The 25,034-nt window shown below is 40.4% G+C and overlaps 1 protein-coding gene across 4 annotated transcripts; it reads right to left on the reverse strand.

Annotated features, from left to right (window-relative positions):
• Window positions 1-281: 281 nt before the first annotated feature.
• niban2b (niban apoptosis regulator 2b) lies at window positions 282-24,726 on the reverse strand. Of its 4 annotated transcripts, none has more exons than XM_068310352.1 (14): window positions 24,459-24,726; window positions 14,005-14,135; window positions 12,977-13,105; window positions 12,783-12,888; window positions 12,375-12,542; window positions 9,699-9,814; window positions 7,956-8,060; window positions 7,382-7,544; window positions 6,937-7,124; window positions 6,642-6,797; window positions 3,448-3,561; window positions 3,015-3,122; window positions 2,734-2,845; window positions 282-2,045 (listed from the first exon to the last, which is right to left on the reverse strand). In XM_068310352.1, exons 1-14 carry the CDS (start codon window positions 24,511-24,513, stop codon window positions 1,009-1,011), a joined length of 2,688 nt encoding a protein of 895 aa, XP_068166453.1. In that variant the 5' UTR covers window positions 24,514-24,726; the 3' UTR covers window positions 282-1,008. The 4 variants fall into 4 exon arrangements, with proteins under 4 accessions (XP_068166453.1, XP_068166452.1, XP_068166451.1 ...); XM_068310351.1 differs by having other exon boundaries at window positions 2,734-2,848; XM_068310350.1 differs by having other exon boundaries at window positions 12,774-12,888.
• Window positions 24,727-25,034: the final 308 nt, after the last annotated feature.

A 25,034-nucleotide genomic window follows, 5' to 3' on the forward strand; every position in this document is an offset into this window, starting at 1 on the left:
TGGCGCCATCTAGTGGTCACTTGTAAAAGTGCAGAATGACAAACTACAAGTCAACACTGTATGAAAATAAATATATGTGCACCTATATTAGATAAACTGAGCAGTTCAGCGATTTATATTATTTTAGGATTTCTTGGTGAGACAAAGCTGAGGATTTGAGATGTGAAATCTACTCACTTCTTCTGATCAGCTGGTGAAGAGATGGAGGGAATCAAAGACATTCACATTCTCCCACAGTGACTGGTTGGGCTCAAGGCCAACAAAACACCATGAAGACAAACTGATAATTAATCAGTTATTTATTATCAATTACAGCCATTTATAGTCACTCAGAAGTAAAATAACTAAAAGAACATTGGTCCAAAAAGTGTACAATAATAAATAAAAGGTGGGAAGATCAGAAAAGGCACTGATAGAATATCATAAAATTATGTAAAAATGGCATTTTGGATTTTCCCTGGTCCACACATGTATTTAAACATAATATACACAATCTTTATTAAGGGTTAAACTTTTAAAATAGTGTTCATCCTATTGAAAAAAAACAAATTCTTGAGATGTCGGCTTTTACACCAAGACAATAATCAAACCTTGAAATTGACCAATTAGCTCCGATAGAGATGATTTTCCTCACAGAGCAAACCGCGTATGTGTTAACATGTCACAAATATGTTGGGTTACTGAAGGCCACACAGCAGTTAAACAAGAGAGTAACATTAATGCACCTTAAAGATGTTTTTGACGTTTACAAACCAGCAGAACTCGGGGTTCACCCACTGTGCTCACATTTATACCAGGTGAAGAGAAAAGAACGTGGAACAAATGTCTATATGACCGTAAGATGTGAAAATCATCCGGAATAATAACCAAAGTCTTTAAAAAAAATGATGAACACCACTGGGCTCTGCGTGATGAAGATGATGATGAAACTGGAAACTCGTGTGGTTTAAACTGCATTGAAGGAACAAACGCGGCAGGAGTCTGGCTGGAGTCAGGAAAATCAGGTCGTTACTGGTCTCTGGTCTGAGAGTCACTGGCTTTGGTTTCTGCTCCTGTGGAAACGCTCTCCTCTTTCAGCTGAGGGGGGTTCTCTGCAGGCTGTGGGGCCGCTGTGCTCGCGACTTCCTCCTCCTCCGCCTCCCCACCTTCACTGGAGGGAGACTGGAAGCCGCTGTCGTCGTGCGGAGGTGGGGGGAAGTCGGACGTCTCCTCTGGAGGGCTCCCTGAAGCCATTTCTGTGGCCCCGGGTGAGATTTCCTCTGAAGGAGGCGGTGGCGGTGGCGGCAACACCTCCTCTGACACTTCCTGGTTGGATTGCGGTTCTTCCTCTGCCTTTCCCTTCTTCTCCTCCTCCTCCTCCTCCTCCTCCTCCTCCTCGACTGGAGCGCTTTCTGTAGCGGTTTCCTCCTTCTGGGGGACTTCTTTATCCTCTGGTTTGACCTCCTCCGTTGCGACGGAACCGTTTGACAAATCTGGAGGATTCTCTGAAGCTTTGGGACGAGGAGGAGAAGGTTGAGCGTCAGAGCACTCCTCCCCAGCTCCATCCTTCTCCTCCTGTAGGACTGAAGCGCTCTCTGTGGCAGTTTCAACCTTCAGCGGGACTTCTTTATCCTCTGGTTTCTCCTCCATCAACACAGAACCGTTTGACAACTCTGGAGGCTCCTCTGAAGTTTTGGAACCTGCAGGAGGAACTTTATCCCCCACGTTTTCCTCCACATCTCCATTCTCCCCCTCTTCTTCCTCCTCCGGGATGTTATTGACCCCAGGAACCTCGATGCACGACTCGCTCGGCAGAACTGGAGAGCCTTCCACCTGGATCATTGACACCACTTGCTTCATCCTCTTCCTCTTTTGGGAGTCTCCATCTTCACCCTCAGCGTTCGCCTCTGCGTCGTCCACCTCCTCCTCCTGGGCACCTCCGTACTCCCCCGCCCAGTCGATGGAGGGCTTCTCTTCTAGCAGGTGCAGGCTGGGGTCGCTGTTGCCGAGGACGATGCTGTCCCTAAAGAGGTTGTGTCTTCTCTGGACTGCGGCCTCCTTCACAGCTGCAGACAAAGGAAACGTGATAAAAGCAATTAATTTAGATGCTTTTTTTGCTCAAGAATTTATATTTTCTGCAGTATAAGGCACACCTAAAAGCCTTTAATTTGATCAAAAACCAGCGTGCGCTTTATAGCCCAGTGCACCTTATAGTGTGGAAAATACAAAAAAATAAATAAATAAATATAAAATTTTATATTAAAAAAATTATAAAAAATTATAATTATTATAAATCAAGTTTGAGAGAACATAGAATTTATCCAATTAAGAAAACAATGTGTTGAAAGTAATGTGTAACGTGTAGGATGCAACGTCTCTAAAGGAACTCAAGTAACTAGTAATAACTAGTAATAACTGTGCAGATTAACTAAAAAAAAAAATGAGTAGGAGTCGCTGATGTCAGCTGGTAGCCCTGTCCAATAATGCTGGGATGTTTTTCAACATTTTCCATATCTACCACAAAAACTACTGAACTTATTTCCACAGAATGCAGTGCAGGGCCAGACAGAAGGCTAAAAAGGTGCGATGGAACTTTGGAACTGATTAAAACAAAGCTACTCTAATAAATGTTGTTTGTTTCCAATCAGAGAAAAGCTGTCCTAAATCATTTTCTGCATGTCTACTTCCAGGTTAATTTCAGTCCAATGAAATCCTGATCCCCTCTATAATAATCTGTGACTGTAGAGGACCGACCCATCATGATGTCCTTCATCACAGAGTGCAGCACCACCTCCTCAAAGATGTTCTCCACCAGGATGAAACGGGAAAAGTCCTCAAAGATCAGCTCCCGGAAGCGAGGCAGCTCCTGCTGGTCACAACAACATCAGTCAGTGTTTCTTTTTTTTTCTTCTAAATGTCTTCCTAAGCATTCAACATTGTATTGTATACGCATGATTTGATACGTATATGCATGTAAAAGAATGTAAAGATATTTTCCCTGCTGAGGGATGAATAAAGTCCTCCGGTCGACTCACCGATCCGCAGGCGGGGCCGAGCTGCTTCAGCATGTAGGGGATGAAGATCTGAAGAAGGGCCTCCCGGAAGAAACGCTTCCTCACAGTGCTGCTGTCATAGTCGAATTTCTGAGAGGAACAAACAATTAACGCCATAAATCTTTTTCTTCATTACTGAACCGTTTCCTTCAAAAACTATGATTTGAAAAAGGCAAAAACGCCCTGAAACACCCGTCAACACCAAAACAAGAGTCTCAAGTCTCAAGAGGTTTCAAATTTTTTTTCAGGCTGTCAGCTGAAGGATGCAGGAAGTTGGGATGAAATCATGGTCAAAGTTGTTTCATTACTAAGGATGAAAGACTTGCAATAACTTCCATCCAATACTTCTTTTGATCAGCCACCAGAAACAGATGGTTAACAGTTAGAACGGATCATTTCACTCCGAACGCCTCACCTTGATAACTCTGTCCTGGCAGCGCTGGATGGTCTTGCAGAGCTCCTCCGTACCCTGAGCCTCCAGACTCTGGTGTAGAATCTGCTCAAACGTATAAACTGCATCGTCCATTTGCTGAGGACACCAAGACGGGACAGAATGTGGCATTATGGGGGGGGGACTTATTAAATTAGCCAAGTATGCATGATCCTATTTTAGCACTGATGAATGATCGCAACGTCAAAGACTTGACAAGTAAAAGGTCCAAGGACATTTTCAAGTAATGTTAGAATTTGCTTCACACAGTCAGTAGATTTTAAGTACAAATTCAGTGTGCTGATGAGTTACTGATCCACCTTTAGAGGGCGCTCACAGTCCTACAGATTGTCTGGGTTGATCCAACCTGTGCTTCCCAGAATAAAACTTAAATTATAGCTGCAGGATATTTGTCTTGAAAAAAAAAAAAAAAACCCCCCAAAAAAACCATGACACCACTGGAAGTTCTGGTTTGAGACAAACGCTACCTGACATGTTAAACTGTTTCTACTGATGAACTCAGAATTTTAAACATCCTTCTTCCAGAGTGAGAACTAGTTTGTCTCAGACGAGACGAAGGAACCTGTTTTTTTTAGAGTTTAAATGAGGACAAAAAAACAGAATTCTAGCAATAAATCAACCCAAATGTTGATTATTGCGTCCTGGATCTGAGCCACTCTGGTCTACCACAGTCATCCGCTGCTGCCTTCATGCCTGACATACAAACAGTATGTTTGTATGCCTGTTTATGTGTGATCAAGAGGGGTTTTAATGAAACTTCATGGGGGGGGGGGGGCAGGTAAAATACGGAGGTGTGTTGGAGCAGCATTCTAACTCATTTTGAACACACAAACGTCCCCTCCATCTGCTGATCAGGACACTTTTGTTTTTAGAGTATAGTTGTTGACAACAGGCTTCACAGCTTGATTATACATCGTTTCTAAAAAGAACTTGAACTCTGAATGACCTTGAGTCAAAGTGTAGACCCCCCCACTGGCCATAATGGGCCTAACAAGGGAGGTCATGATAAGTGATTTCACCGTGGGGGTGGGGGAGGGCTGAATGCCTGAATGCCTGCCTCTTGGATGTCTGGACACTGAGTTCTTGTGCAAGTCTGGACACAAGTAAAGATTAATGCATTTATACCAAAGCCTCAGGTTTTATATAAGAAGTAGTGTGGGGAGGCGGTAGGGGTTGGGTTGGGGGTGTTGCTGTGATTGGATACACAGCAGATTACATTTAATGTGCAAGTATCTTGAAGACAAAACATTTAATTTTCTGTGGTGGATAAGGGCCGATCACATGAATGTGGCAGGAGGATTTAGTCTGACGTAAAACACAACGTTAACACCCCATAGACTAAAATTTCAAGTCATGTCAAAATAACAGGGAACAAACGCTCCATGTATTTATGGGCATGGGGACGTTCGCGAACATGGAGACGGACGACGATTTGTGTCAGGGTGAAAGTTCCAGCGATGTGGGCGGTAGGTTTCATGTGAGAAAACTGTCACATAATTGGCGATCAGGTATAACCAATGTTAGCCGGGTTAGGTTTCTGCACGGAAACAATCACAGTTTTTTGTTTGCTGAACACTGAATGTTTTGCTATTTGATGTTAACTTTTGGTCAAATTACTTGAGAAACCTAATGGATATAAAATGATTAAACAAAGTGGAATAACGGACTTTTGGTTACGAGTTAGTGCCTCAGCACCGAGTGATTCCATTAGAAGAAACACCGTCCAGAGACCGCTCCCAGGTTTTTTTGGGTAGCTCTCCAAAGAGACCGTTTCTTTGGTAGAAAGTAGTGCCACTGTTTAGAGATGAGCTTGACTCAATGAAAAGAAAGCCTCCATGAATGGACTTGTTTGACAGTGAATAATGACAGTTCTGTTGCCATAATAGACAAGAACACTGTTGTTCTGCTGAACTGTAGCCAAAAAAAAAACCCCCCCAAACAAACCCCCAAAAAAGACTCATTCTAACGCTGACCTGAGGTCAGCTAAAGACAGCAATTAACAGTTCATGAATCTAATTTCATGTTTCAAAATCAGACTCCACACCTGTTTTGCATTATGGAGAACCTTTAGCTGAGGAGACATTATTCTGAACGTCCAACAGGTGCCTTTAAAGGAAAACACCCCTGGAGTAAAATACCCCTGGACCTTGAGCACTAACCAAGAATCTGGATTTCATTAGTATTATTATACAAGTTTTATAGAGAAAATACATTCATGTATTTCACCGACGCTGGTTATACTATATGAGTGGTGATTAAAGAAAAACCTGAGCCATGAGAGAATCAGCACAGTTGTAGTTTTGATCTGGTCTCAGGTTAGTCCACATCACAATTTGTAGTGGACTTTCTATGATCCTAGAGTTCATTTGTAGCGCATCCCTGGGATGTGCTTCAACAAAAATTTGTGCATCCCAACGTGGCATTTATGCATCCGAAAAGTAATAACAGAATATACGATAGAAGTGTCAGCAAGCAGTGAGTTTTACCAATAGTACAATATATAAACTAAAACTATTAATTTTAAAGTTTTCATTAATAGCATCATAATTGTTTGTCACATGCTTTTTCTCCAACTTTTGCTGCTTTTTCAGAGGCATGGTGACAATCAATCAATCAACCTTTATTTGTATAGCCCTTAATCACAGGAGCAGACTTTTCAAAGCGCTTTAACAGACAGAGAAACCCAACAGGACTCTCCAAGAATAAGCGACAGCTTACGTATGCTCAGGAGGGTCTAACGTACTCCTCGCTCTCACTGCAGTGCGTAAAACGAGTAGACTTCGTGCTGTCGTTTTGGTCGATTTTAATGCAGCAGAATCACGCGGGTGAGTCTCTTGACGAGAAACTCGCATGAAATCAAAACATATTTGCGATTTCCGGGTTTGAAATTTAAGTGGAGAAATGGAAAGATTGTGAATATTTTTGTTGAATGTATTTAAAGCTTGCCCTCCCTGTCAGAAAATGTGTGTCAAAGATGCAAATGAGAACACTGCGATCCTAATAATTAGAACATCCTGGAGGACCAGATCCAGAACAACATGGTATGGATGTGTGCTATACTAACCCTTTAAGTTATTCTGAGTTTCAAACAATGAGGAAAGTTTAACAAGTAAATGTTAAAGAAGACAGCACTGTAAAAACAAAGAGTAGAGCGGCACCTCTCTCATGAGGATCTGGGCCCTCTGAACAAACACTGAGGGGCTGGAGACGTCAAACCTCTGCTGCAGACCCTCCAGACTCAGCTGCTCCACTTTCTCATAGCAGCTCTGCATCTTGACAGGGTGGAAGGCCAGCATGGAGATCTTCTCCATGTGCTAAAGGGGGGAAAAAAACCATTAACAGTTCCGTTTCACAAACCAGACTGCGCAGCTGATACTGTTAACATTCATTTTCAAACATTCATCTGTGCAATGCAACAGAAGGTTCTCCTTGTCACTCCTCCAACTCCTTTACCTGTGCTATGGTCTCCTTTGTGCCCTCATTGAGGGTGTTCTTGCTCATGTCCACCAGCTCTCTGAAGAACAAATCACGGACCTCGAAGAAGCCTCGGCTGGTCGGCTCCATCAGGGCGTCCAGGATGGAGCTGATGTAGGGCTGGATGCTCACCTTCAGCAGCTTCTCCGCCTTGGGCAGAACAACCGCTGTGTGGAACGAGGAGCTCATAAGAGATGCAGACTGAGGTTCACTTCACAGAAAATCATCTTTTATTGTGTATTCGATTAGAAAAACAAAATGTCCGTGTAGTTTTGAGTGGTTGATGAACATCACAACAATAATCTGGAGGAGAATATGGACCAAGTATTTGTATTTTGTAAGAACAACATAAATACTATGACGAATAACAGATAAAAATCTGTAGCGTATTTCTGAAGAAAGCCACACCCACTCTCTCACTGACCTCTGATCTTATTGGTCACATGCTCCTTGGAGGTGATGATCTGGTCCATGTCTGTTCGTATGGACGCCTCCAGAGACGAACGGGCTCCCTCACATTTCTTCAACAATGCCTCGTACTGAGCCTGGCACTGGTCCTGAACCAAACTGTACACCGCATCACTGATCTGCACACAAGAAAACACATTTAAAGCACAAGCTCCTGATTCACGTGACACATTATGGGCTTTCTTTCTTTTTCATAGCAGCATCATTAAGTTGAATGTCTGTATCATCACCCAAAAAAACCTGACTGGCCAGCAAGCAAAGGAACTGATACGAGTGATGTCACAATCATGAACTTTATGATTATAAAAAACTTGTGATTTACTGCAAACCAGTTTACGGTATCTGGTTGTGTTTCTTTACATTCAGTATTATGACTAGCAATACTATCTGTCCTGTGATCTGAAAGCAGTTTGGGGTGAGGAATGTTCATCTGACCCTATATTTGACCTAATCCTTCATGAGACTAACAATTTTAAGACATTCAAAGTAAACGAACACAAAGGCACAGCATGTATGAAGGGGTTTCTTACCAGCATCCAGTTCCTCTGTCTCTCGTGCAGTTTGCCTTTGAGGCGAGGGGATATGAGATCCCTCAGCTTTGGGAGGAGACTTTCCATCACCAAGTTAGATAAGATCTAGAAGGGGAAAAAAATCATACACATTTATTAGCTGTTTAAAAACTTGAACAAGAACCTTATGTTCTAACAGCGCTATTTAATTTTTTTTCTTTTATTTTTTGTGCATAAGATTTATTCCTGTTACGTTTAGGTCATGTATATTTTTTGAAAAAGACTTTTTTTAAAATTATTTTGTTTTTGTAATGCAGAAATATTTTCTTTCACACCTTTAACAGCACAATGTAACAATTAAATGTAATGAGTTGTGCTCATATGGATAATATACCATTTTTTTGTGAGGTGGTACTTTTTTTTTGGTAGTCAAAAATTCTTTTGTACCATTTTGGTGATCCCATCACCAATGTAATGACGACACTGCAGGGACATAAGTGTAACATTAAACATGTTTTTGAAAATAGAAAAAATTATGTATTCACTAAAACATCTATCTTTGGCATACTCAATCAAAAAAAAAATCAGAATAATCAATAAATGAATTATTAATGTGATAAACTTTTAAGTGGTGTACATGAAAACCAAATACTCATAATACTGTGGACTTTGTTCATCGGCTGCAGGATCAAACGCCATAGCACACCTGTGAGCTCACTCATAAAAAGAAACTATTCTACCACAGTAAAACCCTGGAGAACACAGGCTCTGTTCAAAAATCATGTCACGCACCTGATCATTGGAGAAGAATTTTACACCAAGTTGCAAGCTTTCAATAGTTAGACGTTATTTATTTCAAGGAAATTCCGAGACGAAACTTTACCAAGATAAGTTTGAAGGTAAAAAATACATACAGAACCAGTCCAACGTTAGGGACAAACTCAATTCAGTGGTTTTTCTTTGTGTTCTTTCATTTTCTACTTTGTAGATTGGTTGTGAATTTATCATAAATTTATAATATGGATTAGAACAGTTATCAAATAGGGCTATTCACTCTATAGAACTTTGCACCAACCATCTCAAACACACCAAGGAGGCAAGAAATTTCAAAAAGTAACTACTGACAAGGCAAACTTAATAATTTAAAACCATTCTAGGTGGCGACTAACCGAAGTTGGTAGGGAGAAGAGTGTGTAAAGCTCTTATCAAAGCAAAGGTTGGCTGCTTTAAAGACTCTAAAATATAAAACACACTCTTTTTTGTTTATTACATAATTACACATGTGTTCCTTCATTGTTGCAGCATCTTCAGTATTAATTAAAAAAAAGAAACAGTGAATAAGGTGCGTCCCAACTGACTGATATGTTCAGTGTATATTTTCAGATCACCCACCAGTCAAACTCTCATACCTACAGTAATGTAGTTCTGTACATAGTGTGATGTTTTTACTGGTCTGACAACTCCACAATAACCTGTTCAGAGCTTTAGGTACAGAAACCCGGAACACCTGACACCTATGAGACCGAGCCTTAAATCAGTGTTCAGAGGACACAATGTATGAATCTGTCCTGGGTGGGAGCACATTCAGTACATTCAAGAGTCTCACTGTGCTTAGAGACAAGAAATCAGGGCAAAAATTCAAAAACAAGGCAGGACTTGGGGACTAGAATGAGTTTGTGTGTCACTCAAACATTTTTCTTTAACCCCTATAGTAAGAATTCAAACCCTGTGTCATTTAACACGGAAGAAGAAAAGGATTCTCACCTGTGACGGTACGCCACACATCATGTCCCAGGTGCCATACTGCCCTTGAGCCTGGCGGTAGAGTCGTACGGCGTCAGTAAAGGCTGGCGTTTGGACTTTGTCCTCTTCTGACAAACCTGGAATGAAAATATTAGTAGCTTTTAGCAATTTTAGTACATTTCATTTTAAACTGGCCAATAAAAATGATTACATTATTCACGCTGGTATGTCGTACTGTTAGTAAAACAGAACCATTATTAAAATCATATGCGTCCCTACTGTAAAAATATAATAATAATAATAATAATAGTATACTTCTGTTTCTTGAGACTCAGTTTTAGGAAAAATTTTCTAAACATATGAAAGTAGGCAAACAGGTGGAAACATTGGTACATTTTTAAAAAAAAGTAGAGCTTGTATTAATTTGTAAGTTATATTTCCACTTAGTCCCTCCTGTGTGAAATGTTCACATTAGACATGTTTAGTTAGAATAAAATAGAAGTGAAAAGTATGTTCGTGGTTAGGGTGAAGTTTTCACTCTGTTGTTTGAACTGTTGGTTAGACAAAACAAGCCAAGACATTCACTGTACAAATAGTTGAAGCCTGAATGTGATTACTTGTTCTACTTGTTTGATTCAACACATTTATTTACCTTCACTGAAGATGTTGCCCATTCATTTTTGTTCTTTTGCACTGCTTGCATTGGGTGACATATGTGAGGGCTCTAAGCTTTAGTTTTTGTTCCAGGATCTCTTTTCTTCCATTTAAATAATACTTTGTCAAATGTAAGGGGGCCACTGACTGACGAACGTGTCAAAACTGCAACCACCTTAAATTATGCCAGAGAGGATTTGGGGGTGGGGTGGGGGGGGGTCATTAAGAATCAGCAGCTGGTTTTTAACCATTAAAGGCTAACAGAAGCCTGTGTGAAGAAGGATGGCTTGTTGACCTGTTGGTGAAACTCCTGCACACACACCTTGACTCTTTAACAGAGCGTATGTTATGTTATGTGGTGTGTGTGTGCGTGTGTGTGTGTGTGTGTGTGTGTGTGTAGCACACAGAACATATGGAGTCAGTCAGAGGACCATACGTCATGCAGCTGGGCTGTGTCAAAGCTCAGGCATCTCAAGTATTGGTGGCGTTTCCTCCATCAGGTTTCTCACACAGGACTGAGATATGAATACTCTGAGGTGTGAAAATTAACCATGAATTATTTAAATTCATCTTTACTTTCTTCCTCACTATATTCCTCAGTTGCTTAAGAAGGGTCCTATTGTGAAAAACACATTTTTACAGGTCTCTATATCGACGTACCGGTCCTCCCTAACCCTACCAATTCCTAGGATCTGGAAAATAAACGCTTCTACCCATTTCTTTCCAATTTTCAAACTGTTTTACTCCACGAATCCTTCACCATTTTTCCCATTTGATCTGACGTTTGATCAGACATCTAGTGTTTACATGATGGAACAACAGAATCACGTTCGGCTGACTGAGAAAGTAGCTCCATGATTAATGTGGAAGGCAAACAGTTCTGACAGACGGGATTTCAGGACTGTGATATAACATGAATGTCCAGCGTGGAGGCCTGTATTCTGGATTTGTAAAACTTAAATTTCCTGAAATTTCCAGAAACCAGCAGAATGCCACTCCTGGAGTTCCACCAGCTTTGTGTTTACACGGCTCAAAAGTCGTTTCTGGTAAACTTGCCCTCTACACTAACAGCTATTTGTCCGTTTCCACCTTACAGTGACTACACAGTGTGTATTTGTGAACATAAGAGCGGGTCTGGTGGATTAACCAACACCTGCTGGTTAATGAGGCTTCTGCTGGAGTAAACAGCAGTCGTGGAGTTAGAACAGAACTCCTGTTCTATGTGACAGGCTCCTCCTGGCTTCACCAGCGAGCACCCAACAGATCTGAACTCAGTGCCACGGCAACCAAGGGAATATGTAATGGTAAGACACCACGTCCGTCAGCACATCAGATTAGCAGGTTTTGAAACAGTATTGTTGTAGGATGTTTTGAGTCTTAATTGAGTCAGATATTTCCACCACTGTGTGATTTATTTCACTCAGTGCTCCAAAAGGAATGCAGGAAGTGTGAGGTAGCCAACAAGCATATGTGCATGCATAGTTTAAAATAAATACATCAGGAAACTGCCAGAGTACAATGGACTCCAAAGCTGTAGGAGGATTACTGCAGAGGCTGTTTTCACTTGTTAACCATGTTTGGTCAACACGCTCAGCTCATCAGTTCTGATGCAATGTTGTTGGAGAGGGTTGAAATAAGGCGCTGGAATCGAGTTGATCTGACAGCACTAAATATATGTGAAGAAACATTGGATCACATGTAAGACAAGATGAAACATGCCGATTCAAGGGAGCCGTTGCGTAATCAGGTACTGCTTATTGGCATTTCCTCACTGCTAAATATTCCACCGCAGCTTCCTTGTTGAAGGTGCTGCCCCCAGGACCCGATGACAGATGAATGGATGAAATATATTGAGAATAATTAAGCTTTGACTTTGCTCTGGACTCTTCGACATGATACTTGATCTCAATGAAATATGTAGAAATTAGTGTATATGGAACACAAAAAGGCCATTCATTATTCTTACCAGTAATTTCTGTTCCATCTACCAGTACACTTGGCGATGCAATGCATTTGTGCTGATTGTTAGTGAACAGGACTCACCGTCATTGGAGTGTCGGACACAGTCTTGGAAGACAGCTTGCCACTTCTGCTGCTCTTTCTCAGTCACCACACAGAAGCAGTAGTGGCGAGCGTACGGGTGGAATAGAATCAGAGGGAACTGGGTGGCACACTTCAGTAAGGGTGAACTTCCCAACTTTGCTTTCACACCTGGAAAAAGAAAAAAAAACACACTCTAAGAGCAAAAACTCCCTTGAACACGAGAAATTCCTAAAACGAACACATAAACCTCTTAACATATATTCAAGTTCATGTAATGAGATCCAATATTGCAAACAGATATTGCACTGCAACATTAAACATGAGTAAACCTAGAGTTGTGTAAATAGTAGAGCTAATGTTCAGATGTCAGAATAAAAAAAAAGGTTCGTAAAATCCTACCCTCCTCACCAGGCAGGCTGTTGCTGATCAGTTCCATGTACTGGTCCATCGATGTCAGCACTTTGTAGCCAGCACAGTTAATGGTTCCTTTGGGCTGGAGGTGTTTGTCATGGGACTGGTGGTAAACACAGGGAGTTAAAATGGGAAATGGTGAATCAAAGCAAGATTATCCAAAACAGACCAGATGGTTTTAATCCACCCACCGATTTGTTGTCATAATAGTTGATTGTGTACGTGTCTGGAATGAACAAGAAGCGGTTCCTCCATTTCTTGTTCTCCTCCAGGTACTGGAAGAGTGAGCCAGAAAAGATGGACTTGTTCTCCAGAGGAATCTGTGCAAAAAGATTTAAGAGCTTTATTATCATTATTATTATTATTAGGGAGTAAGAGCAACATCCAGTCTGCACTGTTTTATAAGAATATACATCTCCAGCAGCCATTAGCACCTTATGCCCTACACAGCCAGCTGTTTTTCCCCACAGGAGGGGCAATTGCATTCCTGGCTGCACTCTTACATAGACTCCAAACTGGTGTGATTGTCTGCGTGTCAACAAACGCTAAAAAATCAGGCAGAGATATTTAAAAGCATGGCAATCTTTAATGCCTTGACCTTTGACCAAAACTCAGTAAAAAAGGAATGAATGAAAAAAGCTGATTTCAACACAGGAGGTTCTCCAGTGTTTCCATAGCAGCAGATGTCTCGTTTAGAATAGAATAGAATGCCTCTAATGTCACTATACACAAGTGTACAATAAAAAATATAAAGACAACTCTATCCAAAACTGTTTATATTGTTTTGGATAGATTATACAAAATGACACATGCAAGGTTTCTAAAATGTTAAAATTAGTATTGTTTGCAGATGATACCAACATTTTTTTATTCAGAACGGTAGGGTACCCGAGCTGCTGGAGAAGATCAGGACTGAAATGTGCAAAATGAAGTTGTGATCATTTGATCGGAACAAGTCATCTTTAAATTTAGGTAAAACCAAATTTGCGTTATTCGGAAATTGTAGTAAGAACACACAAACACAGATACAAGTAGATAGGTTTGACATTGACAAAGTATATGAAAACAAATTTCTTGGGGTAATAAATTAGTAGGCTCATGCAAAACACATACAAAGCCCGGGAATATTCAAAAATTGTTCTTTAACGGAGATAGGGATTATAATTTTAGGGTGTAAAGAATTGGTCATTTGGACACACCCTGCAGGAGGATACATTACCTTGCGGTGAAGAAGCTGAGATTGGGGACCACCACCTCCTTCTATGTCAAAGCGAACGCTGTTGAAGAGAGCTACAGCATACTGCTGCTCATACAGACGGCTGAACTCCTTCATCACCTCCATGGTGTGAGCTGAAACACAAACACACACCTATAATGAAGTGACTTAAACTTTACAAGAAAAATAAAATTTTGCAATAAACGGTTAAGCTTTGAGATGAAATAATACTGCACTGGTACTATTTCAAACTGTGAAACACTAGTCTAAAAATTATAATTGATTTATCTGGTGAAAAAAAAAGAAAAGTCCAAGACACACAAAAAATTTGTTTACAACTTAGTGGTTCAGAGAATGGCCCCCATCATAATAATGTTAAAACTGTGCAGCCTCAGGTTAAAGAAGTAATCCTTTCAGAGCAGTCACTTTTGCTGAAAAGTACCACGTCTTTAAAAGTTTGACAAACCACAGCAAAACCTGAGACTGAATTTTCTTACTGAAAATGGCTTCACAGTCATTACTGTAAATTAAGAATCTTGAAATTACCCGCATGTTACAATCTGGTGTGACACCAGCTTGCAAACATTTCATTGGCTTCTTCTACAGTAAACTATAATAAAAAAAAATTTCATATATTTAACAGTACTCATAATTAAACCATGTAACTAATACTAATAATACGTAGTAATAATAGTGCAGCTTCCCACAATTAGGTGAACTGACCTTCTCTATTAAATCCCTTAGACAACCAAAGAGAGGAGACTGGGGTATATTTGCTTTTAGTGATAGTGGAAGTCCTCTGGATTTAGAACTAGTAGTTACTCATGCCGGAAAAATGTTCACGGGTCAAAGTTAAACAGACTTCCCATGGTGTCAAGTATGACATTTAACTGTAGTCTTCTCAGGCCTTTTTGGTGAGCACAGCGCTGCTGTTTGTCTAAGCTGTTGTGTTACATATCAGACCTGGCAGAAGTGGCTAATGGTTTAGCAGCCTGCTAAAGTCAAACATTTATTTTATTTATTAACATTTGAGTCTCATTGGTTCCAGATTTACTTAGCTTAACTTTGAAGTGGCTGTTAATTCAGATTTACTTTTATATTTATTACTTTGACGTTTACGTTAAGCTCAAGAGGCAACCGGTTTCCAAGTAATTTCCTTGTACCGTATTGAATTTTAGGAGAGTTATCGGCTTTCAGCATTTTCCTTCAATAAATCTGTCCATATATTTCAAAATTCTTCAGTTGACCCCATCGATAAACTTTACATTCCTGGCAGTTTAGTCAATGTGTGGGCGCAAACTCCCAACAGAATGAAGGCTAACTGGGATTGTTCCTATGGTCAGAGAATATTCATTTGTAACTGATTTACGAGGACTTTTGATATGCAGATAACAAAAAGGCACATATACAGGAGAAATGGGACTGGTCATTGTTTGAACTGTGATGACTAAGGCGAACCATGTAGAATAAACCTCCTGGTGACTAAGGAGAACACATGGCCTCTCGTATGCATGCTGCCAGTATGACTCAGTTGCCTCACACTCTGGTCGCTCCCACAGACATTTCATGAATCAGAAAAGTTACCAGAAGAGGGTTATAATGACCAAGCTGCTTCTGCGTCACAGAGGTCCACAGACCTGACATGCTTCCCAAGGTAAAGAGTCACACCCGGAGTGTACCCTGCCTCACGACCCCCGTTGGATGGAATAGGCTCCAGCAACCCACGACCCACGACCGCGGATGAAGCGGGTTAGGGAAATGAATGAATGGTACGGTTTATTTAAGTCAAACATGTTTGATATGATATGTTTTCGGCCTTGTTTGAAAAGTTGACATTCTGACATTCCATCACATTACTAGCCAATAGCTGCACTTTCTAAAGGACCAAACGGAATGCAGAAAACCAGGTGGAAAGGAAGCACGGAGGAGTCTCTGGAGAGTCCTAAGAAAAAAAGAGAGAAAGCCTTGTTTCGCTCAAAAAGGTGTAAAATGAGGATTAACTGGATTTGTGGGGTGAACATGAAAATCTTGCCTGACATGTCCTCCCTCTGGTGCTTCAAAGAAGGGCAGACATTGTCCCCTTTTGTCAACCGTCATTGAATCCACACTGCGGGGCAATTGAACTGATCTTTTTGGGCACGCACACACACACACACACACACACACACACACACAAACACACAGCTGTGTCCCTCATTTTTCCACTCTTTCAGCTCGTCTCCTAATTAGTGACACAATCTTTTGTGTGTGACTAAAACCCTTGTGGCTTATGACAAACTGCTTTTAGATTTGTCTGGGGAAAAACTGGATTCTTTAATTGTCAGACTTAATGTACAAAAAGTAAATTCTAAAAGGTCTTCCAGTGAAGAGTAAGCACACCATATCATGCTACAAGTTTTCCATGACTAATCTACAAGAGAAGTCTAATGAATGATTCAGGTTTTCTTGGACCAACAGAATTTGTTGCTCGTGACATTCCGCCTGTGTCCTACACAGAGAATCTTTTCTAGTCAAAAAAGGGTCTTAAATGCGAAATAGTGTCCATACAAATTCTTGTCTAATAAAAGCAGCAGCACATTTTTCTGTCAGTTCTTCATGTGGTGGCAATGTGAGCCAGAGTCCCCATCTAGTTAGAGGATGCTGTCCAAGGGAGATCATCCATCATTAGGATTGGGCACCGTCCAGGCTTACAGAATTATGATTCTGGTTTCAATTTTGTCATATGGTCCTGGTCTTTAATGGTTCCTGATTGTACAGTTTCATGAAATAAGTGCGTTAATGCAATGGTGAATATCATAATCTAATCTAATGTATAGTAGCTCATTTGTTAAGGTTAAAATACACCAAGGAACAATTGTCGCTATGTATCAGAAGGTCAGTGGCTGTACACATGCCGTTTGGTTTTACAGCAGTCTGCTGATGTATCCTAGTGCGAGATGTTAAACCTCAGCTCGCTCCATGTGCATTGTAAGGACTTCCCACTGCTATTGAAGTGCAGAGAAGAATTTCCCATCTGGAGAACCAATCAAGTACTATATCAGTAAAGGGCACACCTTACATACAGTATTGTTTCGAGTTAAGTGAAACAGAGTTTAATCTCTCTGATTAAACTCTGCTATTAGATATTCAACTTCAACCTCTGAAGAAAAACAAAGACGAACATCAAAAACACTTTCAGACCTTGTTGTTGGCGTTGCATGCTATTGCCTGCATGTACTTCATTATGACGAGATGTGTGAACTCATTCTCCCCGACTCTTACTTAAGGAACCGCTCTAATAACTTTATTGTATGATATAAAGTTTTATTAGTGTGAAAGATTCATGTCAGAATCTCTTCCAGCCTGCTGTTAACCAAACTAATCGAATCAACAGACAATAACTCTGATTTCTGTCGATGCCAAACATTTTTGTCGTATTGTAAACATCCATAAACATGTTTGAGCACTGCTGGAATTTTCACTCTTTTCAAGATTTATTATGCCTCACAGTGACCTACACAACACAGAAGAGAGAGCTACCTGATCAAAATTTATACTCTATTATATTAAACTATTATACTCTAGGATTCCACTGCTTCTGTTAATTTTAGATATTGGTAAATTAATTTCAAGAAAACTGAAAAAAACATTTCAGGTCTTGGGCCAAATTTTCTGGTCTTTATATGATCCATCTGGAAGGACTGACAGCAGCTATCTCAAACATCATGGTTCTTTTGAAGAAGCCACTCAGCGTAATCGCAAGACCGCCAGACCACATCAGACAGGGAAGGGAGTCAAAAGCCTCCTTCATATAGAACCATCGAAGACAGACACAGCTACAGTTAGATATGATGCCACACATGTCAGCAAACTTTTCACTGGCCGTCTGATTCCTGGCTCAGAACATCGCTTAAGAAGCAGATTTTATGGCAAGAACAGACACGCTATAATCAAGTGTCCTCTCATAATGACAGGAGGTGTGACAACTATTTCTGATACGTCTTAATGGGCAAAACCAGGGGCATAAACCCCAAAATTGCCATTAAAAAAATTATATTTGAGGTTTGGGAAAACCTGGCTCTTTCATAAAAAAGTATCAAGTTTGCAAACAGATATTCCAGGTGGGAAGTTAAGTAGAATTCCAAAGAAGCAAATGAATATGACAGATTCCCAGTTTGCAGGGCATATTTTGTTAAGTCTACAATGACACAAGAGTTCCATTTGCTAAAACAGATCCATGATATTCTCAGAATAGCAAACTAGCCCGTTTCAATCACAGATGTCTGTCCCCAAGGTCATGAACAAACCTTCATAATTAATATCAGTCCTAGTGCTGCTATCAGCGAACTCGTGCTAAAGTTCACAAGTTGTACATGACCAATAATGACCCTTCCCTATTTGTTTACTTTCGTTTTCTAGGAAGGTTTTATGAAAATTCAGAAGTAATGTGGTAATGAGTGTTTGTGCAGGAAAAGACCCGTTTTCTCAGAAACACAACTGATGGCAAGTTGTGTAAATCTATCATCTAATCCCTCTGAAGCATACCGACTTGTTGATCAGATCTACTCTCTGCTTGATAGGTGACCTAATCAGGACCCCTGGAGGTACAGTTCCAACTAGGATTAAATTTGATCAGTCAAGTAACCAGCAGCAGTGACACCCAAGACTACAAGGGATCAATAAGGGACAGACAAGCACCAAGTGAAAAGTAATGTCAAGTCAAGGAACTTAAAAAGGTCATTTTCTTGTAGCCAAGTGTTTCAGAGAGCTTTTCACCATCTGACTAACAAATGAATGGGTTACAGGATTCACCTGGGCACAGGTGAAAGCTTTACCTCCCTGGCAGAGGCCTAAATCGTAGCTAGATCAGGGAAAACACTGCTTGAAACCGCCATTAAATTACTGTACATTGTTATGATGACGCTACCATGTGATCCCCATGTAAGGTGTGATGCTACAGGTTTGATGACGCAGGACGGTAAGTATCTGTGTGAAGCAGTCTGAATGAAGGGTTCTGGAGAAAGTTGAAGCCAGGGCAAGCACAGAGGTACACACTGAAACAATCACATGAAAAACTCAGAGTGAGGGAAAAGTCAACGAGTCCGTTTGAGGTTTTAAGACTGTACCGACTTGTGTGAGCTTCTGCTACAGGACTAGCTGACGTGTTGGAGACTAATTGTCCAGAGTCTCTGCAGTGCTGAGAGCAGCTTTCAGCTGTAATGATGATGACTACTGTGTTCCACTGCTGTGACAATCTAATCACATTATTTACACGACAGTTCCTCTTATGATCAATGTCAGCTGAACGGTTTCAGTTCATCACGGAGCGTGGAGCTCTGATCACAGAGTTGACTTGAGTTCAGAGACCCTCCCCCTGCGCCCATTTCTCCACAGTGCCTTAACAAAAACATTCCAGTAAGTTAGACCCATAGTCTGCCTCATAAATTTAGACTCTTTTCCCATTAAGGCTGAAGCAAGAGGGGTGGTAGGTTGTACTAGGAGCCAGAATACCAAAAGAAAAGCAGCTTTAACTAAACATGTATACAGATTAAACTGATGTCAGAGGCTTCGGATCTGTTTAGGTTACCTCTGCAGCAGTTTTTAGAGTTCCTGTCACCCAGCAGGGGAACATTCTGCTCCAGGTTCATTCATGGCTCTAATGTGGCCAAATAGTTCCCGATTCAATACTGATAATCTGTTAAATAAACTGTTCAATCTACAAAAACACTGCAGCTGTCGGGACTAGTTATTGTTAGGATCATGCAACTAATGACAAAAGTCCACAGTCAAATTGGAAACTGCACAACTACTGAACTTTACACTCAAGTTATAGTCATAAAAAAGAAAAATGTAACATACAACATTCACACTTCAACAGTTTGTTGGACTTCTGCGGTCATAGTTCACTTTAAAAAGTGGCGACATTACTTTTTTCTCCACCTACCTGCTCAACCAACAGAAGTGAAAGTTTTGCTGTCATAGTGGCATCGGTTAGTGGATATAAGACTCACTTTAACAGCATGAAAAGCCCAGTATCAGAACAGCACCTGGTACTGGGACGCTTTATGATAATCCAGTCAGAAAATATTAGCAGTGAAAACAATCACGACAAAAGTGCACAGAAACAAATTAAACTAATTCAAATTAACTATCCAGGATGTTTTTAAGGGGTATAATCAGAACCAGCAACTAAATAGTTCAAGTGTGTGTGGTCTGTTAGGATGTTTGGAGTTGGCCGGGGATGACTTTAGACTCCAGACTGCATTATTTAGTGCATAATTCTGGGTTTCCTGCCCACAAACTCAACACTCGTTTACCTTGTTTACAGTAGCAGCAAAAGCATGGAGTAAATAAATGAATGAAATAAAGATGACCCCACTGATTACTACCTGACTGGACTGAAAGAGGTAAAATCAGAACTTAAGGGAAGTAAAATTATTGACAACATATCAAAATGAACTTTGAGCTCACTTTCTGTTTCCTGGAGTTAAACGAGCAAAAAATATGCAACATCAGCATTTGTAAAATGTGACATCACTCAAGAACAAGAAATCTGACATAATTTTATGGATCTTACATATTTTTTTTGTCTGAAAATTTCCTTGAACCCCAAAGTAGTAAAAGCCTGTGTGTTGTACTGTCTTATAATAAAAACAGATGCAGCAAAAAGAGGTTACCCTATGACACCTACAGGCTGCTCGGCCTATAACTTTGTGAATTTCACATTCTGTAATGCAGGTTGACATTTATGCAATTAACTTACCCCCCACCCCCAACACAAATGTGATGTAATATGGGGGTCCCCCAGCAGGTATTTCCGCCATCTCAACCTGCTTAAAGCAGGAGTCTGTGCAGGGCAGGGCGTTACCAAAAGGTGAGAATGACACACCCAACTGGGTCACACAGACCCAGCCTGTTGGTAAACCAGCAACACCCCCCACCCCCAGAGACAACAGAGGCAGGGAAAAATTACACTGTGTTAGGGATTTCCTGTTTCCTGGCCCCTCACCCACCGACCAAGGTGGCAGCGCTGTGTGTGCGACTTCATGAGGGAACTCAGAGGAATCCCATGTTTCTGTCATCCATTGGTAAATATATCACTCTCCCTTTATCATAATAATGGATTTTTAAAGGCCAATAAAAAAAACGAAAACGTCTGGTAGCAGATCAATCTTCCAATATCACACTCCCACAAACATTTATTGCGATTAATGAACACATTTATCAGAAATAAAATCAGTGTTGAACAGAATGTCTAAGTGATACCAATAGATATCCAAATAATCTGGAAATATGTCTGAATCACTGAACAACACATAAAAAGTTATTAAAACAAATACGGAAGTGGTCAAAGTAAATATATCTCTGCGGGGACAGATTTTTATTAGTTGAGCTATTATTTTGAAACAAACAACCCACAACTTTTTTCCCCCGGTTTTACAGATGAGGATTGTTTCACAGAAGCACCAGAGAGCAATAAAAAATCCTAGATCTATGTGGAAATCTATTCAAATATTCAAAGGCTCTATACCCATATCTCCATAATAAAAATCTTTTAATACCATCGAGTTGTGCACCAACAAACAGGTGACCAAATGACCCAATGACCGAGGTGAACATGTCAATCCAGTCTCCAAAGAGGAAATGAAAGGTTTGCCATGTGATCTGACTTATTTCTAACCTCCCCCCCTCCCCCCACATCTACCTCTAAAACTGACCTCACACTGGAGGTTATGAGGGAAGTGGGACACGCTGCGAAACGATTACACACAACTCTCCTCAAGCACTCCCACGGTTTTTATCAGCAATGAACGCCAAGCTTTTCTAACCAGGAGATGATAACCAATCGTAAAACTCGCTTTGATATAATTACACTGCATTTTGCCATTTTCCGTGGTTACCTAATGTGCAAAAATTGTGTTCTTTACCAGTTTGATATGGGACACACTGGTTTATCTCAGAGGAATGAAGTGAATGACTGTTTTAATGAGCAATCCAGGCGCTGGGCTCATCTCAGCTGCAGAGACTGTGTGGCGCTTGCTGTGCAGCTCAAGGCCTGGAGGAGGTCTCATCCAGCCACACACTCTTTCATACATTCCTCAGATTCCACATCTGATTCGTGTGTGTGTGTGTGTGTGTGTGTGTGTGTGTGTGTGTGTGTGTGTGTGTGTGAACAGGTCACCCAAGGATTAAAAAAAAAAGGATGCCTGGCCTGTAACACATCTGTTTCTTCCGGAGAGACAATCAGCAGCATTACAGTAACACTAAATGAAGAAATAAGGGTGGGAAGTCAGTTTAGCTCAGGATATTCAGTAAAAATGAGATCAGGAAGACACTTTTGGTCATTATTTTGCCTACATCTGAAAAGAAAAGGTAAATTTGTAGACGCCGACAGGCTTCCAGACGTTTACAGACCTGACTTCAGTTCCTTCCATTGTCTGCATATGTAAGTCTCCTGTTATATTTACACTCCTATCAGGTACAGCACACATATTTTAAGATTTTAATATATTAAAATTTTTCCCAGAAGTTATTTACAACAATGGTAATCAACATTCCACACAACAAGGGACATGAATGTACAGTACTACCTTGATATACGAGTTTAATTTGTTGACTGATCTTGTAAGTCAATCTGCTTGTAACTCAAATTTTCCTTATTTAATTTTAAACTGTTCCAGCCTTGTATAAAAAGCCTCAAAACCCTAAATTCTGAAAAATATTAATCAACCAATAGACATTCATACTTTACCTGTGCTTAACTAATTAAATACATTACATAAACAATAAAAATGTATGAAAAGGCGAAAGTCACAAGCACACGAGCTACGTCTTTACTCAACTCGTAAGAAAAAACGAGATACATTCTCAGTTGATGTTATATCGGTGGTGACCCAAAGCCCGACTCGTAACTCAGAATTTCTGTCATATATTGAACAAAAACATGGACTGAGCAACGGCTTGCATCTCAAAAAAAACTTGTATGTCGAGTAACTCATATCTCAAGGTATGAAGGAGATGTGGATTCAGATATTGAAGGTAGGGCCTGGTTCAATTCCTGGATGGGTGCTTGTGTAATCACACTGCAAACCAATCTTCTCAAGGATTGCTTGAATAAAGCTTGAACTAAGGACAAGAAAACTATCTCATTCAGACAGACCTGTTATCAATTGATAGATAACAGCAAATATTAGCATTCAACCACTTCCTGGCTACCATATTGTTACATAATACAGAATAATATAAGAAGACATTAATTCTGAAATATTAGCATACAATTTGGGTGCTTTTATTTAAGCCTGGAGGTAAAACAAACAAAAAGAAATAAACCAGAAATGTTAGACAGTTGCTAAATGCTATGCTACCCCTTTTAGCTAATAGATTATTGCATAAGATTGATATGTTCCATTGTTCTACTGGAACCATTGTGTTTTCAGTCATTGATCAATCAGGAGGCCTTGAAATGATAATTTGTTTTTTTTTCTAGCATTTGCCTGATTTTAAGAATAGAAAACAGACTCATGATGTCAGGCTAACATGCAAACCTGTTCTGCAGAGAATCCACACCAGAGAATTATATTAGTCGTGAACTTTATCTTTTTAGTTTACCCCCATGATAACTTCAAAAGGGTAAAAACTTGCAAAAAATAATTTCAGGACTCATATCAATTTATTAGAAGCCAAGTCCCATTAATGTGTCATGCAACTTTTGCCACATTAGTTTCTCATAGACAGTCCATTGATTTATTAGTTGCATAAGTTGTGACATGTGGACTATTGATCATCCTGATCCTTACTGTACACAGTGTCCCCGTCTTCAGCAGTGAGCTCAGAATGTGACTTTACCTGCACAAGTTCTAACAGGCCACATGTTCATCAATATGATGGGTGAGGCACAGCACTGTTCCCTGCCATCGCAGTTTGATAAGGATTGTTGGAAACTAGTGAGGGGACAAAATCCAACTCAACCAGTCAAACACAAAAACTAACACAGCAGATTTTAATTCCAAACTTATTAAAAAGCTTTTGGAAAACGCTCAAGAAAAGCTGTTTTGAGTTTAAGTTTCTGTGCAAGTTTTCAGGTCACCTTAAAAAGATATTCTTTGAAAAGTACTTACTGCCAAGCCTGTACTAACCCCAGCCTCATGTTCAGTGCCAGCACACACACACACACACACACACACACACACACACACACACACACACACACACACACACACACACACACACACACACACACACACACACACACACACACACACACACACACACACACAGGAGACCAAACTTGATACTTCTGTCAGTAATAATAGTAAAAACAAGCAGTCCCATTGACGTCCTGGTTAGACTGACAGCATTTTAAGTTCTCTAATTGTGCGACAGGTCTGTGAAGACTAAGTTAAAACGCACATGTGCCAAACAGCCAACATAATTGTCACTAAACTTCCAAAAGTTTAAAAAAAAGAACCGCTGCTCACCTGAAATCATCTCCCGCTTGGATTCATCCAGGTGACTGGAAACCACGTCCCCCATGCTGGACGAGAACCAGAGGTCCGACTCTACTCGTCTACTACAGGTGTTGGAGACAAACGCTGAAATTCCGTTGACTTAGACTCCAGTAGAAACCTTCTCACGGCCTCTCCGACATAACCTGGACAGACTGAAGTTTGGAGAAGACACGGGCGGTGGCTAACACTCATACCCACCGAGAAGAGGGAAGAAAAGCGTCGCTTCAGTGGAACTGACGGCTGGTTTTCCCAGTGGGACACGCCCTCTTTAAAGTTGGACAACGCCCACCTTCCAGTGGCGGTGCATTCACGGATCGTAGGACAATTGAAACTTAGTCACATTCGGTTTTCATTTATACAGTACAGTATAAACACAAAAAAGCCCTTTCCAAAACTTATAAAAAACTTATTATTTTTTGTAAGTTGTAAGAATTACTTCTCTATATGTAAATGTAGATGATAATTGGTACTTAATATTACGACGATTACTACTACTACTACTACTACTACTACTACTACTACTACTACTACTACTACTACTACTAC

This window comes from Antennarius striatus, chromosome 3 (genome assembly GCF_040054535.1).
Source record: "Antennarius striatus isolate MH-2024 chromosome 3, ASM4005453v1, whole genome shotgun sequence".
NCBI lineage: Eukaryota > Metazoa > Chordata > Actinopteri > Lophiiformes > Antennariidae > Antennarius > Antennarius striatus.